Source organism: Nicotiana tabacum, chromosome 2, assembly GCF_000715075.1.
Source record: "Nicotiana tabacum cultivar K326 chromosome 2, ASM71507v2, whole genome shotgun sequence".
Taxonomy (NCBI): domain Eukaryota; kingdom Viridiplantae; phylum Streptophyta; class Magnoliopsida; order Solanales; family Solanaceae; genus Nicotiana; species Nicotiana tabacum.
Genome location: NC_134081.1, coordinates 10,011,189 through 10,027,357, shown reverse-complemented (window position 1 = coordinate 10,027,357; position 16,169 = coordinate 10,011,189). Strand labels below are relative to the sequence as shown.

The 16,169-nt window shown below is 35.1% G+C and overlaps 3 protein-coding genes across 5 annotated transcripts; 1 reads left to right on the top strand and 2 right to left on the bottom strand.

The window, feature by feature from the left end:
* Nucleotides 1–1,945: 1,945 nt before the first annotated feature.
* LOC142166180 (uncharacterized) lies at nucleotides 1,946–2,458 on the bottom strand. Its single transcript, XM_075224674.1, has 2 exons — nucleotides 2,278–2,458; nucleotides 1,946–2,211 (listed from the first exon to the last, which is right to left on the bottom strand). Exons 1-2 carry the CDS (start codon nucleotides 2,456–2,458, stop codon nucleotides 1,946–1,948), a joined length of 447 nt encoding a protein of 148 aa, XP_075080775.1.
* A 3,048-nt stretch (nucleotides 2,459–5,506) lies between these two features.
* Nucleotides 5,507–12,552, top strand: LOC107815727 (OVARIAN TUMOR DOMAIN-containing deubiquitinating enzyme 12). 3 transcript variants are annotated; one of them, XM_016641342.2, is made up of 12 exons: nucleotides 5,507–5,779; nucleotides 7,167–7,287; nucleotides 7,372–7,757; nucleotides 7,829–7,998; nucleotides 8,137–8,210; nucleotides 8,906–8,960; nucleotides 9,616–9,690; nucleotides 9,805–9,878; nucleotides 9,970–10,018; nucleotides 10,383–10,467; nucleotides 11,689–11,745; nucleotides 12,217–12,552. In XM_016641342.2, the coding sequence occupies exons 3-12, from the start codon at nucleotides 7,439–7,441 to the stop codon at nucleotides 12,276–12,278; spliced, it is 1,020 nt and encodes a 339-aa protein (XP_016496828.1). In that variant the 5' UTR covers nucleotides 5,507–5,779; nucleotides 7,167–7,287; nucleotides 7,372–7,438; the 3' UTR covers nucleotides 12,279–12,552. The 3 variants fall into 3 exon arrangements, with proteins under 3 accessions (XP_016496828.1, XP_016496830.1, XP_016496829.1); XM_016641344.2 differs by lacking the exon at nucleotides 12,217–12,552 and adding an exon at nucleotides 11,879–12,031; XM_016641343.2 differs by lacking the exon at nucleotides 7,167–7,287.
* Nucleotides 12,553–13,714: 1,162 nt separating this feature from the next.
* On the bottom strand, nucleotides 13,715–14,959 carry LOC107815726 (transcription factor TCP11-like). The gene has a single exon (XM_016641341.2). The coding sequence runs from the start codon at nucleotides 14,593–14,595 to the stop codon at nucleotides 13,963–13,965; it is 633 nt and encodes a 210-aa protein (XP_016496827.1). The 5' UTR covers nucleotides 14,596–14,959; the 3' UTR covers nucleotides 13,715–13,962.
* Between the last annotated feature and the right edge of the window lie 1,210 nt (nucleotides 14,960–16,169).

The following is a 16,169-nucleotide window of genomic DNA, read 5'->3' as shown; positions in this document are numbered from 1 at the left end:
TGAGAAAGCAATAAGTATCCAAATCTAACCAAATATAACCCTTTTGAGTATCAGAAAACCCCATAAGGACAGTAGGTTTAGTTCTAGGAAGAAGTTTGTCTGTATCCTGAATCTGTTTGGCATAACACAAACATCCAAGAACTCTCTGATGGTCCAAAGTGGGTGCTCTACCATACAACAACTCAAAGGGAGATAGGCCATTGAGTACAGAAGATGGCATTCTATTAATAATATATACTGCTGCAAGAACACAATGACTCCAGTACTTAATAGGAATATTGGCCTGAAACCTTAAGGCTCTAGTCACCTCCAGGATATGCCTGTGTTTCCTCTCAGCAACTCCATTCTGCTAAGGGGTGTAAGCACATGTCTTCTAATGGATAATGCCATATTTCTGGAACAAGGTGTTGCATACAGAGTTAACAAATTCAGATCCATTATCAGATCTGACTGCCTTCAAGGTTTTGATAAATTGAGTTTGAACAAACACAATAAACTAAGCAAGTACAACACATACATCAGATTTTAACTTCAGAAGAAATAACCAAGTCATTCTGGTAAAATCATCAACAACGGTCAAGAAGTACTTATTTTCATTAAAGGTTGCATACTTGTAAGGACCCCAAACATTCACATGAATAAAATCAAATACATCAGTGCTCTTAATACAACTAGTAGAAAATGGCAACCTAGTTTGTTTAGCACATGGACATACAGTACATTTAGTGATAGTATCAGTAATACTAGCTAGTTTAGCAGGAAACAGTCTTCTGAGTACCACTCTAGAGATATGACCTAGTCTTTTATGCCACAAAGTAATATCAGTATTTCTTGACTTTATTCCAGCTGCAACTAGGGCAACTGCAGTAAGCTTCTTGGCCCCGTATTTCTGCAGAAAGTATAAGCCATTTTTCCCCCTACCAATCTCCTTCACCTTGCCACTGAAGAGATCCTGAAATATACAGAAATTAGGATAAAAGGAAGCAAAGCATCTTAGATCTCTTGTCACCTTGGAGACTAACAATAAGTTGAATTTGAATTGAGGGACATAAAGTACTTCTTTAATAATGCTTCTATCTTAAATATGACTATCTCCAATCTGAGTAACTTGAGTGACATCTCCATTAGGTAGTAGAACTCTTCTAGACTTAGAAGGTGTGATTAGGGAGGTTTTGGTTAGTAAGTTAACATCTGACATCATATGATTTGTTGCACTTGTATCAATGATCCATTCTTATTTTTGTGAGTTAGTGGATGCTAAAAGAGAGGTATCAATACCTGCTGCATTTGCTTGAGTAGGAGGAGTTGAGCTATTGTTCAAAATCTGCATTATCTGATCATATTGTTCCTTGGTGAAGGGAAAACCACCACCTTGTGGAGCAATATTTGTTAATCCCTGAGGTTGTGAAGAGGGAGTACCTTCTTGATTCTGAGTGCCTGAGATCCCTTGACCCTGTAATCCTTCAGTAACTTGGCTCACATACTAATGGCCTTGATACATAGGCATAGGTTGCATTGACCTGTTATGAGAGACACGATTTGTGTGCAAAGGCACAACATGACTAGGTTCTATCATAGCATTGTACGCTCCAGCTCCCCCTTTCTTTTTAAACTTATAGTCTTGTGGATACCCTATGATTTTGTAGCAGTTTTCTTTACTCTGGCCTTTCATTTTACAGAACTCACACTGGACATTGTAATTCTTCCTAAACTTTGGATTGAAATTAGGCTTAGCACTGTATAGGGCAGTAGAGTCATAGGCATTTATGTTTACATTAGGAGCAGATCCTAACACTCCAGCAGTGGCTGCTATAGTTCTCTGACTTTCATCACTCATGAGCATAACATAAGCTTGATTTACTGTTGGTAAGGGTTTCATCATAAGAATTTGACTACGAAATTGAGAGTAAGAGTCATTTAGGCCCATTAAAAATTGATACACCTTCTATTTACGTAAATGCACAATAAATTCTTTTGTCTTAACACAGTCACAGCCAGGAGTAGGTACTACAGACTCAGTCTCATCCCAAAGATCTTTGAGCTTCGAGTAGTAAACAGAGATAGATGCAGTACCTTGATTTAGAGTGGCAATTTTCTTGTGCAAATTATAGCAACGTGTATCATTCACCTTGTCAAAACGTTCCTGTAGATCCATCCACACTACCTGTGCACTAGTAGCGTATGCAATGCCACTGATTAGTGCTGGAGCCACTGAATTCATCAACCATCACAGCACAATTGCATTGCACCTCTCCTATTGATACCAATACTTCTCACGAAACCGCTCCTTAGGCCACCTGCCATCAACAATCCCAAGCTTATTTCGACCAAGTAATGCAATTCGCATAGATCGATGCCATAGAGAGTAATCATCAATGTCGGTTAGCTGAAATGAGATCAAGGAGATTCCACTTGTATCGCCGGGTACAGAGGATGAGTGACTGCTACTGTCACTCATTCCTCAAATTCATCCTTTGATGATGCATGTGAAGCATTTTCAACAGTAGCATTTGGACTTTCATTCAACAAATCATCACCCGCCATTGTTGAGCAATTTTGAGTTGAAAAAACAGAAAAATTGAGATATTAGATCTGAACCAGAAATTCGATTAAGAAGAAATTGAGGATCGATATCTGAGCTTCAATTCCGAGCTCGAAGCTCTGATACCATGATGAAGTTTGGTGATTGATCACCTACAGAAACCCTAGCTAGAGGGAGAAGAGAAGGAGAGGAAGAAGAAGAGAAGAAGAAGAAGAAATATCTAAGAGAGAAATGAATGTAACCGTGGAAAAATTCTATTCCACTCACTCTGTATCTCTTACATGTACACATATATATACACGTGTGACTTCCCACTACTATAACAAACTAACTAACTTTCTCATTAACTCCCTAACTGACTTATCATACATAAATAAACTAAACCACTTCTCATAATCAGGTTACACCTTTCTCCTCAACAAATTCTACCTCTATACTTTTTATTTTTCATTCACTTCTTTTGTACTCATTTCCATGCTTTCATATGTCTTAAATTTTTTTATAGTTTTATAGGATAGCATAATCTTAGTTGCACATATTACAAATACATATCCTAACATACTTGGTTATTTTTCTGTTCGGGAAATATAATTTTGACGGATGTTGATTATGTGTAATTTTTCTTTTTCAATTGGTGAGATTTAATGACAATCTTATTTTTGTGGTAGTATCCTAACATATTTGATTTTTTTTTTAGGTTCATGGGATATATTTACGCCTGAAATCTTGGCGAATGATGGTCATGTGTAATCTTTCTTTTTTAATTGGTTATGTTTAATAACAATCTCACCTTTGTAATGACTGTGCATGTGTATTTATATAGAATAGTGTACTTTGCAAATTTATTCAGATGTTTGTTACAAAGACAAATTAGGAGAAGAAAAGGAGTTTATCTTGGTGATGGAGGAAACATAAGTTAGAGGGAGAAAAAGAAGAAAGAAGGAAAGAGAAATAAAAGGGAAAAAAGGAAAGATAAATTCGGACATTTCTTTCTTTCCGTTTCAAGTTCACATATACCTATTTTTGGATCGGCGTTATACTCGCATTGTACAAAAATTTATGAAATTTACCCTATCGGATCTGAAATTTTTCTATCTCTTCAATACAACTTCAGAATTGGATTTGAAGTTCTTCTATCTTTCCAATGCAACTTCAGAAAATCGAATCTTAAGTAGTTCTATCTCTTCAACGCAACTTCAGAATCGAATATAATGTTAATCTTCTATCTTTCCAATGCAACTTCAAAAAATCAGATCTTAAGTAATTCTATCTCTTTAATGCAACTTCATAAATCATATATTAGGTTTTTCTATCTTTCTAATGCAACTTAAAAAAAATCGAATTTTAAGTAGTTCTATCTCTTCAATGCAACTACATAAATAAGATCTTAAGTTCTGAAACATAAATTTATTTTTCGAACTTCAACAATTCAATCCACGCCCAAATAATTTCATATTTGAAACCAAATCCCAATCATTAAATTGTCAAAACAATAAATCTAACTAACTCATTTTGTAACTAAGAAGAAGAAGAAAAAATCATAAGCACAACCTATAGGTGTTTTGCAATTAATAATAATAAGAAAAAACCAAATGGCTCCTAGATATATGAGACATGAATAATAAGGAGAAAGAAGAAAGCAGCATCGAAGCTCTTCTGAATACAAAGAGCCAAAAAATTAAGTATCAGTTAAACTTAAAAAAGAAGAAAGTAAATACATATTAAATAGGGGTGACCAATTAGGACATCCCGTGAAAATTTTACATTTGATATACCGAATCCACTAACTCGTACGTGCTGGTAGACCCACTAAAAGGATGAACCGATTAAAGGATGAAGTGGCCCCTAATTTTCACTAAGACGAAGTTAGAATTTGACTACATCTCGTGTAATTTACTCACTTCAAAATCTATTATTTATATTTATTATAAGTGATTTCTTTTAAGTAGATATACAATGTTAAAATTATTTTTTGATGTACTCATAGTTTATTTTAATAACCTCTTACCTTTCAATCTTGATTTTTCTCGGGTTTTTTGAATTCTTTTCCGATAAAATCTTCGTAGCACAAAATATATAACTTATGCTCCAAATATATCTTTAATCCTAATAAGATACAACTATATAAGATATTTTTCAAAAAAATAATACAAAATATGAGACGTATCATGGCATTTTCCTAAGATATTCAACAATAAAGATAATAAAATCACATAATATATATATTTCTATTAAAAAATTATATTAAAAATAAACATAATCTAAAAGTACTAAGTCATGCTAAAATAAGTAGACTAATAAAGGAGTATTAATTACATGACTAAATGCTAAAGAAATAATAAAAATAGGTTATGCATTTTTATCTAAATCCTCGCAACACTAAAAATAAATATCCAACACATTGTTATTTTTAGTATTGAATTGAATGTCTTTTGTTAGCATTAGTATTAATTTGATTTTGGTTTGGGCTTTTGTTAGCATTGTTTGAGTAACTAACATTTATGGCTATAATACTTATTGGAACATTCAAAAGTTCTATGTCCAAACTTGAAATAATATCTTAAAAGATAAAATTATGAAATTTTTTAAGAAATATTTATAAATTACATCACAATAATTATATTTATGCATTAAATATATCTCAAATTTTTATACATATAATGTCGAATTGGTTTGATTTCGGTTTGACTTTTTTTAGTTAAAATCAAAGCAAACCAGTTATGGTCAGATTTTTTTTTTCAATACCAAACTAAATTAAATCGAACCATAATTAGATTTTTTTTCGATTTGATTCGAATTATCGGTTTGGTACGGTTTGTATTTGTTTTGTACAGAGGTAGTTCAAAGAAAGGCCGGTTTAAAGCAACGGTATCTTTCATCCTACTCAAAGGCCAAACCCATCCCCTCTATAAAGCTTTCCGTACACATCATACTCATAATACCAATAATTTCTTACATTCATGTATTTTACGTTTGAATAAAAACTTCTTAGACTTTTTAACTTACCTTTTTTCTTACTCTATATAAACAAAGTATAGTATTATTATATATGTTCTTTCCTCCTCCTTCCTTTTTCTTCCCCATAATAATTATCATCTTTTTCAGTGGTCATTTGGCCATTTTCTTCTGCTACTTCTTATTACATATACTAATACTGTACAAGACAGAGATATTTCGTACACAGAGAATATTATTCGTATAGCATATGAACAGAGTTGAAGTGGAATTGAATTAAAGGTCAGTTGTTGATTTTTTTCCCGATTAATTTGTGACTAATTTCAATATTCATGATTCTTTTTGTTCTTTTTTTGGCTTTGTTTTGTTTTCCAAGTTTGTGATTGTGTTTTTTTTTTTTTTTTTGGAATTGGTTTATGGTAAAGTTTGGAATTACTTGTGCAATAGGCAAAACGTGTTGATGGAATAATGGTTTACTGTATTTTTGTATTGGTCTCTGTTTGCAGTTTGTATGGTTTTCAGTTTATTCCGTTTTATATTTTGGGATTTTGGCGGGTACAGGGATTGGGGTTGATGAGTCTGTATTTTTTTTAATTTATAATAATTTAAAAATTAGTCTTTTTTAAAATATTTTTTTGTATTAGTTGGTGATAAATGAAGAATTATACTGAAATTTAAGTTTCAGAACTAGGGATGGGTACTGGGGTGTATGAAATTCAGAACAAGAAAATGATGGGTGTTTTAGGGGTAAATTTCTCTGTACACTTTGATTTCACTTTACAACAACAACAACCACAACGTGGAATCCAACAAGTATGTTCTGGGAAGGATAGTGTGTACAGAGACCTTACCCCTACCTTGATAGGAGGGTGTGGAGGTCGAGAATTAGGATAAAAGGTTAGTAGGTAGTCGAGCGTGTCTTTTAGAAATACTAGAAATACTACTGGCACTTTGATCTCACTTTCTGGCTATTAAAGTGAATTGGGTATGTTTGGTAGAACCTAAAAATGTTTTAATGGAGAATATTTTTTTGTAAAACATTGTGTTTTTGGTTGTTGTTTTTATTTTTTTTAAACCAGCTTTTTGTTGGATATGAAAGTAGGTGATATTTAGTAATTGTACAAGGTGGTGGATAGGTATGCATATAGTATTCTGGTGATATTTTCAAAGTAATAAAGGTTGAAACAATGTCGAAATATTGATGAATCAAGTTATAGGGAGTAAGAGTTAGGATATTTGTGAAGAAAAATGACTTCTACCCGTAGGTGATAGAAGCCATTTTTCCCATTTTGGTAAAAGATTTATCTCTTTATGAAACGATTTTCTGTACTTCAAGGTGAGGAAATATTGGAAAATTATATCGTCAAGGTCATTGGCTTGCTGCTATTCTACTTGGCTTTCCATCTCTCTTGTCATCTCCCCTAACTTCTATGAGTCACCATCTACCAATTAACAGTGACACCGCTTACGAAGAATCCTGCGTACACCGCTGACTGTGTTAAGGTTTCCTAATTGAAGCAATTGACTGCCCTGTAGCTCAACACATTAAGCTGCATAACTTATAATGATTTATCTATTTGCTTTTTTTGTTTGGCTGCCTATCTTTCTCTTGGTCTATTAGGACCAGCACTACATGTCTTAATCCTACTTTCATGTTTAATTTGATTAGGTGGAAGTTATGATACATATGCATCACTGCGCATATTCAACTCTGACTATTCATTGCCAACAGCACTATCAGAACATTGCAGAATAATGTTGACAGATACTTCACATTACATAATATCATTGTAATATCCGTAGATTTTATATTATCTACCAATAGGTCTGAATAGTCTTATCATTCTTAGCTGAGCCCTTCATTAACTGGCCAGGTAGATATATTCAATTTAGAGGTGAGAAGAGATTCTTCATTTGGCAATTTTTCTGGAAGAGATAATTATGTGTGAGCCGGAATCTGAAGCTGCTCGTGGCGTTCTTAGTTTTCTCGATGTGGACCAACTTTTTAGTTCCAACTATTACGGTGATGGTAGAAAGCATGACGTTGAGATATGTCATGAACAATATGCCAGAGAAAACCACTATCACACATCATATTGCAATGTTGACAATGATGAGGCTATTGCTCATGTTCTACAAGAAGATTTGTCAGAGTTGTCCATCGCAGAAGATGCTGAATCTTCACATGCAGACGAGCAGTATTTGCAAGCCTCCACTGGTGTACAACATTGGCATACTCCTCCAAGAGAGTATTATGCTGGTACATTTCTTGTTTTCAATTCTGTGATGTTCCTTGAGTTTAAACATTTGCTAATTATATATGATTCACAGGGCATGACACCAGCCTAGAAGCTGATGATGTAGGGCCTTCAAGTTCTTGTTCGAGTCCTGGAGACAGATCATACGATGGAGAAGAGTATACCTACACATTGGAAATACAAGATGAATTTGAGCTTGATGGAGAAGTAGGGAAGAGAATAAACCAGCTGAGTGCTGTTCCTGTAAGTGTAGTGTCTGTTAGTATATTGAGAACACTAATTCACTTTGTGTACGAGGACATGTGTGGTGCTTTGCACCTATGGCCATTTTCTTGAGGCTGCTTTAGTTTCTTATAACAATTTGTGTTATTAACCATGCAGCATGTTCCTAGAATAAATGGGGACATACCTTCAGTCGATGAAGCAACTTCTGATCATCAAAGGCTGCTAAATAGGTATCTCCTGATCCCTCCGACTTAGGTTTTCAAGTAGATAAAAATTGTGTATGAACAAGTTAATGACATATGATCTTATGATAGTGCTTTGCTTAATTCTCTCCAAATTCTGAGCACTTTTCAAGGTAATGAAATATAGCTTCACTGCGAGAAATGCATACCTCTATTGTGATAGGGGTCCTGTGTCTCCAGAAACATTTCTTTATTTTTATTTTGTTAGGTTTTCTCTTTCTTTATTAACTCATTCTTTTACTGGTGGTTCTTACTGCCTGCTATTCGAAAAGTAACATCTGACCCCTCAAGCATTTTGAGAAAACGAGAATCAAATGGGAGAGATGGGAGCCGAGACAAGCACAGAAAATAATTGGTGTGGAATGAGCCAACTAGTATTTTGTGCTTTGTAAATAAACACTTATGAAGCACATTCCAATAGATACTATTAACCCTTTGTTTTCTTAAAGTCACAGGACAATGCATGTGGTTTTTCATTTTATTTTCTTTTGTTGTGTTTCTTTATTAGATTTTGTGCCACCTAAGCTTCCTATGAAGTTGATATTGTTGTGTTTTTTATTAGGTTTTGTGCCACCTAAGTTTCCTGTGAAGTTGATATTTTTGCCAATGCAATTGAATGGTAATATTATTGCTGCAAGTTATTCTTTGCTAAGGATCCCATGCTATGGTTTTTCTTGCTTCAGATTGCAATTATTTGACTTGGTGGAGCACAAAGTGCAAGGAGATGGCAACTGCCAGGTTACTGTATTACTTGGTTGATTTGTCTTGCAGTAATGATATCAAACTGTCTAGAGACGCTCATGATTTGATTTCTAGTGAAAGAAAAAAATTGTTTTCCCTTTCCTTAAACTACTTGTAGCATAATTTTTAACCATAAACAAAAGAAGGATCCCCAATTCTTTAAGTTTGTCTCATGAAAAATCTCAGTATATCAAGGTGCTAGGTGGTATGGAGGTCTTACTCTCTGGTTCAAAGAAGAAAGGGAATGAAAAACAAAAAACATAATGTTTGATGACGGTTTATCAGTATTCCTTACTTTGGAATTAACTCTTTGGCTCTGATAGAAACTTGTTGTTGGTGTTTGTGACAGTGAAATGGTGAATGAAGTGGTTCATAATAGGATTTTTAAAAAAATTGGAATATGAAACTCAAGTGACGTATTGTCAGGCTGCTTGCCATTCCAACTTTATTAAAAATATTTGTGGATTTTTAGTAGTTTGACAAAAGGATAATTCAATTTTTTTCTCAACTCTTTAGTTTTATGGGGTATGGGAACTTTGCCTATTTTTCCCAAGTGGATTAGGCTTCGCCTCCGATTCTAAGTTTGTTGAAATAAGGTTCCATCCTATTTCTTTCTAATGCACATCTATTCACATGTCCTCTTTTGTTCCAGTTCCGTGCTTTATCAGATCAATTCTATCGTACACCAGAGCACCACAAATTTGTCAGACAGCAAGTAGTCAGCCAGGTGCTTGTCTAAGTGAATAAGATAATCTTCTTTATGATATTTCGATTTCATTTTTGAATTATTTCACATACATTTTAGCTGAGTATGTTTTTTAAAATCATTTTGTCTTGTCAGTTTCAACATCATCCGGAGATGTATGAGGGATATGTCCCAATGGAGTATGGAGAGTACTTGACGAGGATGTCCAAGTAATTCTCAGACCTTTGTTTCTCCATTTTGAAATTCTGCATTATCTTTTCTCCTTTAAATCAACATCTGCTTATATATTGGTTGAACCAGGAGTGGGGAATGGGGCGATCATGTTACGTTGCAGGCTGCTGCTGACTCGGTATTGATTATTCCCCTTATTTGCTTCCTTGGTTTTTTCTCTCCATTTGATTACTTTGGTTTACTTTTTAACCTTGGAATATAAGAAGCTTAAGCTATTGTTGGCCAGACCATAATTTGGATGTCCTGGTATAGTGCCTCCATTGGGTGCTTTACTAGCTTTTGTTAATTCATGTGCCTCTATTTTGCTATTTCTTTCTTTCACTCTCCATTTTGAGTGGTTATGATGCATTTTTTATTTATTGTATATGCGCAGCTCCTTTTATGAAGATTTTATTTGTGATGATGCTAGACTAGGATGCATTGGTTTGTGAATGAACCTACTTGTGTTGCACATTGATTTTGTCTTTTTGTCTTGTGGGCAGTATGGTGTGAAAATTCTTGTTATAACGTCATTCAAGGATACATGTTACATCGAGATTCTTCCGAAGAATCAGAAGTCAAACAGAGGTAGGCTAGTTCTCAAACTTTGAATTGCTTTTACCTTTCTGTAATATCCTCTACTTCACAAAATGCGATTGAACAAGTTTTTATTACAAAAATATTTGGAAGTGGGAGTGACATAGATCCTATTTCTCAATTTCCATGTGTCTCAAATAAAAAGTCACGAGTCGCTTAATGCTGTACGTATTTCCAGTTTGCGGTTAAAGATGCTTTCCTCAGCTGTAATTCCACTAACTGAGAAACCATTATCGAGTTCTTATGTCGTTCTATTGATACTTTCTGCAATGCAGTTTTAGACTTTTAGCCAAAACCGCAACATTTTTCAGGACCAAATTCAACAATTCAAAAAGGGGAGATAGTATGATAATTCGTAACCACCAAATTAGTACTCCCCCATTGGCGTTTCAGACGACACAGGCTACACATGGAGATGAAGCAGATAATTTGATTATGCATATTGTAGTAATAGTAGTAAATTAAATTATAGAAGTAGCTGGTACCAGAGCAACCTGATTTACTGGATGAATTTGATTCTTGAAATTTGTGCCAACTATGGAAAAGTTAGTACGATCTTTGTATCAAACTTTTTCAGAAGTCCAAAATCAGATAACGACTCTGATAAAGTAGGACCACTGGAGTTAAAGAGACAACATAAGTTTATTACATGAGTCGTGAAGAATGCAAATAGTACTTTTGATCTTTGGACTGTAAAGTTAGTACCTCGGCCTGCCTTGACCAAAAAATTGCGCAAGGGGAAGGAGGGATGAATGGATGACTATGAACCCTTAAGGACAATCTTAAGCAAATTCGATTTTGCGTTTCATGAGAAGGAGATTTTGATTTTTGAAGAGTCGTCCGTTTTAGCTCTTTTGAAATCTAAATTCCATCTCATAACATGGATGCTTTGACATTCACATTCTCCTTTTAGAGACCGGAATTTGTCTGTTTTAACATATTGAATGATTATGAGACGGTTGTAAGTTTAATGAATGGGGGCAAGCTTTATATTGGTTATGTATGCATGTCATTTATTCTATGCCATTGTATCATACCTATACTATGAAGCCAAGTGTGGGCAAGCAAATCTTGAGATTGCTTGGAAGAGAAATTAAAGTATGAATGCAATTTCTTTGTGCATGTGCACTTTGTAAGAGCGGTGTTTTGAAGTCTTGATATTCATTCGCTCACACCAATTTAATTGTTTCTCTTATTTTTCTCTTCTTGCAGTCATATACTTGAGTTTCTGGGCAGAGGTGCACTACAACTCAATCTATCCTCAAGGAGGTAGTTGCTTGTACTTTTATGTCCCGTTTCTGTTTAGTTTGTCTTAGCATGGACATCCCCCCCCGGGGGGGGGGGGGTTACCATGGGCATTACGGAATAACACTTTTTGTTTATCACATGCTTATGGACAAAGCGATGAACATTGAGAGTTGACCGGAAGTTTGCTGCTCTTGCTTCATTTAGATTTCTATCCTCACAAGGTAGGGGGTAAGGGGTATGTGTACACAGTGGTGGACGCACGTGGTGGCAAGCATCAAAAACTAATACTGTATATATGTATAAATTAGGATTAAAGCTGCGTAAATTTTGTTTAAATATTTTATTTGAACCCACTTGACAACTACTATTTTACAACTAAAGTTATATACTTCTAAGATTGAACCCGCTTGCACAAAATCCTGGGTCCGCCACCGGCGTACACACTACCCTTATCATATTATTCTAATACTGTAGTTTGATGCTCCATTCCAGACTTCCTGCCATTTGACTTTAAGAAGAAGAAGAAGAAGTGGAGTTTCTGGAATAAGCATTAACAGTTCTGGACCTATTCAAAGGCACACGCTTATATACAACAGCATCATTCTGGAGTCGGTACACAGCTTCTGATGCAAGACTTACATTTCATTCTTTTCTTCTTTGATAAACAATACTTACTTTTCATTCTTATAATAATTGTTCGCGTAATTATTACAGTATAGCATCAGTGGCAGAGCCACCTTATAGGAAGGGGTGTCAATGACACCCTTTGCGGAAAAAATAGATTGTGTACGTAGATAAAAATAAATAAATTTATATGTATGTATGCTATGTATTGACTCCCCTTAATTTTCCGGTATATTTACTTTTATATATTTTGATACCCGTCAAATAAAACTTCTGGCTCCGCCATTATATAGCATAGTCAATAGCTCTATCAGTTGCATAATAAGATCATATTGTTGTATCGATATATTGTTTATGTCCAAACATTGTGCTCCACATGCACATCTCTCCAATTAGTACAATGGTCTACACAAAATCTCATACACGAAAACCTTGATGATTTTCCTGTAATTCTTGTTTTATTGGGTCTTATGGTTTGTTCAGGGAAAGGGGTAACTGGTAAAGTTGTTGCCATGTGATCAGGGGTTCGAGCCGTGGAAACAGTTTCTTGTAGAAATGCAGGTTAAGGCTGCATAGGATAGACCTTGTGGTCATGCCCTTCCCCGAACCCCGCGCATAGCGAGAGCTTAGTGCACCAGACTGCTCTTTTTTTATAGTTTGTTCAGCTGTCATCCTATGAGCACTAGTGAAAATTTCTTACCAGGATAAAGATATGCAGCAAAATCCAATTGGGGTGGTAAATAATTTAGTATTGTTAGTAACTTAAACAGTGAGCATATATTGAGAGCTTATAATTCATGAGTATAAAAACTAAGATAAATGAATATATAAGCTAGTTTCAACTTTTTCAAGCTTATGAGAATGGATACTACAACAATAACAATGCCTACGTTCTAAACAAAGATGGAAATGAGAAAGGATACAATTTACCCGAAATTCCCTGCCGGGCAGGTATGTAATTGGGAAGTGTAGATTCCTATGTGCTAACTTAGGGTACAAGGGATAATTAATCCCGAAATTAAATTCAAGATTTATTCCACGTTTGATTAGGATAAAATTACAGTATAATTAATTTCAAGATTAATTATTCCGAGATTATAATATTATTTTTATCCCTATGAGAGGATGGGATAATAATTCCGAAAAAACTAATCTTAGAATAATTAATCTTATGATAACTTGTTTCCAGCCAAACGACCATTTAAGGTGTTTGGAACTACTGTATAATTATTAGACTAAAATTCATTAAAATTCAATTATTTAAAAAATAATAGAAACTGTTTTACCTAATGTGAAACATAGGAAGTATTCAAAACCAGCTACATAATGTAACATCTTCCTTAGCCATAGCCACTACTAATTTACAAAAAACAAAAAGTTACTAATGGAATATATATTTGAAATTAACATCCTTTACCCTTGAATTAACCTTTTTTATACCAAAATCCCCAAAAATATTAACCTCCCTTTGATTAATTTTACCAAAACCCCAAAAAATTGACCCTCCTTTAATCCTTTCCAATCTTTTGGATATAGCAAAAAAGGACCTTAAGTCTAGAAACTAACACATTGACCCCCCCCTTCCCCACAAAAAAAGCTGCCAGGACTCCATATCTACTTGTTCTCATCCTCACCGGCGACTTTTTTCTCGCCGTCATCGGCCGTCACCGGCTGCAGAAGCAACGTCGTGAACGGCATGTGTCGATACTCATTACCAGAAAATTCCAACGCCGGTTGGTATAAGTCGAGCCGGCAACTCGGTGGCGGCGAGGTCATCGAGAAGATTCCGCCGCTCACCGGAAAACCAGAAACCGACTGAGCATGGCTTACCGGAGCCAAAATCGACGGCGGTGACTTGGACAAGGGTACACTCTCCGCCGTCGTGATGACATGCCCCGACGGGACCGTGCCGCTGCCGGTGGACGCAATAATTGCCGGCTCCGCGTGGCGGAGCAGCCACTCGATGGTCTCTCCATCGGTCCGGTGACCTAGTTCCTTCGTCAGCTGAAAAACACGCGCTGCGCATAACGCTGGCATCCTCACGCGCCTCCCTCTGCCGTTGACCTTCGTGTGCCTGTCTTTGTTTGATGAAGCAGTACTCTTAGTAGATAAAGAATGCATCTTTTTGGGACCCACCACAAGGGCATTTTTGTCATTTGACACTGCGTTAGCGCCACCACTTCCAGCGACGGCAACAGCGCCGGTGGATGGGGTGAAGTTGTGGTGAAGGACAATTTCTGAACCCATTATTAGGGTTTTTTTTTTAATGAAGGAAAATGGAGGGAGTAGTACTTTGAGCTTTACGGATGATTTTTTATGACCCCACAACAAAAAGGGAAAGAGTTTGGGGCAGTTTTTATAGTGGGGTGGGGGGATAAAGAAGGGGGAAAAGCATTAAATGTGAAGTGAGATTGTTTTGGGTAGGTTTGTGGATTACTGACAATCTGTATCTTCTCGGTAACTGTGTGGGCTTTGGGCCTATTTTAGAAGATTTCTGGCTCCATAACAGGGTAAAATTTTAAAGTTTTTTACCCCAACACCTTGAAAATGGATCTCTCTTTTCAAAAGTTGCCATGGGACAAGCAAGGGGCGGTAATTGTTAACTTGAAGTTCTGTCTATGGCACAAGCGGGATAAAAAAATCAGTTGATCGTCTCTGACTCTTGTTTGTTTTATGGACAAATCTTTAATGTCAAAAATGTTAGGCAACATATGTTAAATTTGAAGTTATGTTTATGAACTAAGCGAGGCTAAGTTGAAACGAACGAAGTAATATAATTTTTAAATTTTTGATCCAAAACGAAACGAGAAACATTTTTATGGTTGGTTATAAATGATCATATTAAGAGTCAAATAAAATTATTTTTTAATATAGAAATATGTAACTCATTTTGAATCACGCAAAAAAGGAAAATATGCCATAAAATAGGATAAAGAAATATGTCATAAAATAGGATAAAGAGAGTATTATTACAAATTTGAAAACTATAGTTAAACTAAAAGTTGTTTCTTTGATAGCAGTAGTTCTCTCTTTTAAGAACCGACAGAGGTAAAATAGATTAGCAGTATTTTCTTAAGTGGAAGTGGATTAGCTAAAACCATGGTTGGTTTAAGAGAACTTCGACAGTTATTTTGGTAAAAAATGTAAGTTTTGTTATGTTTGATGAACTTGACTTGATAAAAGCTATTTCCCTATATCAGAATAAAATGAAGGGCAAAGACCACTTTTAGCCCGCGACAAAAATTATTTATATTAAGTAATCATAAAACTGTCTAAAATTTATATATATAACTATTATTTTGAGAGTGACTATACAATATTATTTTTTCTAAAATAAATGAACTTTCAAAGTTTCAAATAAGTAATTCCATTGTTGGAGTCGACGAGGTTACATCTGACCAACTGGGAGGATAAACTATTTTTGGCGTTTGGATTTTGTTTACCCTTAAAATTGGATAACAATTAAACTTATAATGTGGGTTTAAGGATACGTGATTTTACTTAATACCAATTGAAATATATAAAGATTAATGATAGAATTATACAATAAAGTAAATCAAACCAGTATTTGAGTAGAACTCAACTCTTGAGTTAGAGTATCCTCGAACTGATTGATGCAAGGACGATAAAAGCACAATAAGCTGAAGAACAAGAGTGTGAGCGAGAAAAAAAATTATATTGCTTTTTTATCCGTTCTTCTACAGATGGTTAGAACCCCCCCCCCCCCCTATACAGTAGAGGAATTCTATATATGGTACAACTCTAATTACAGAAGGAAATTTCATGATTAACTAAACAACCGTTCTTGATTCGATCCGTTC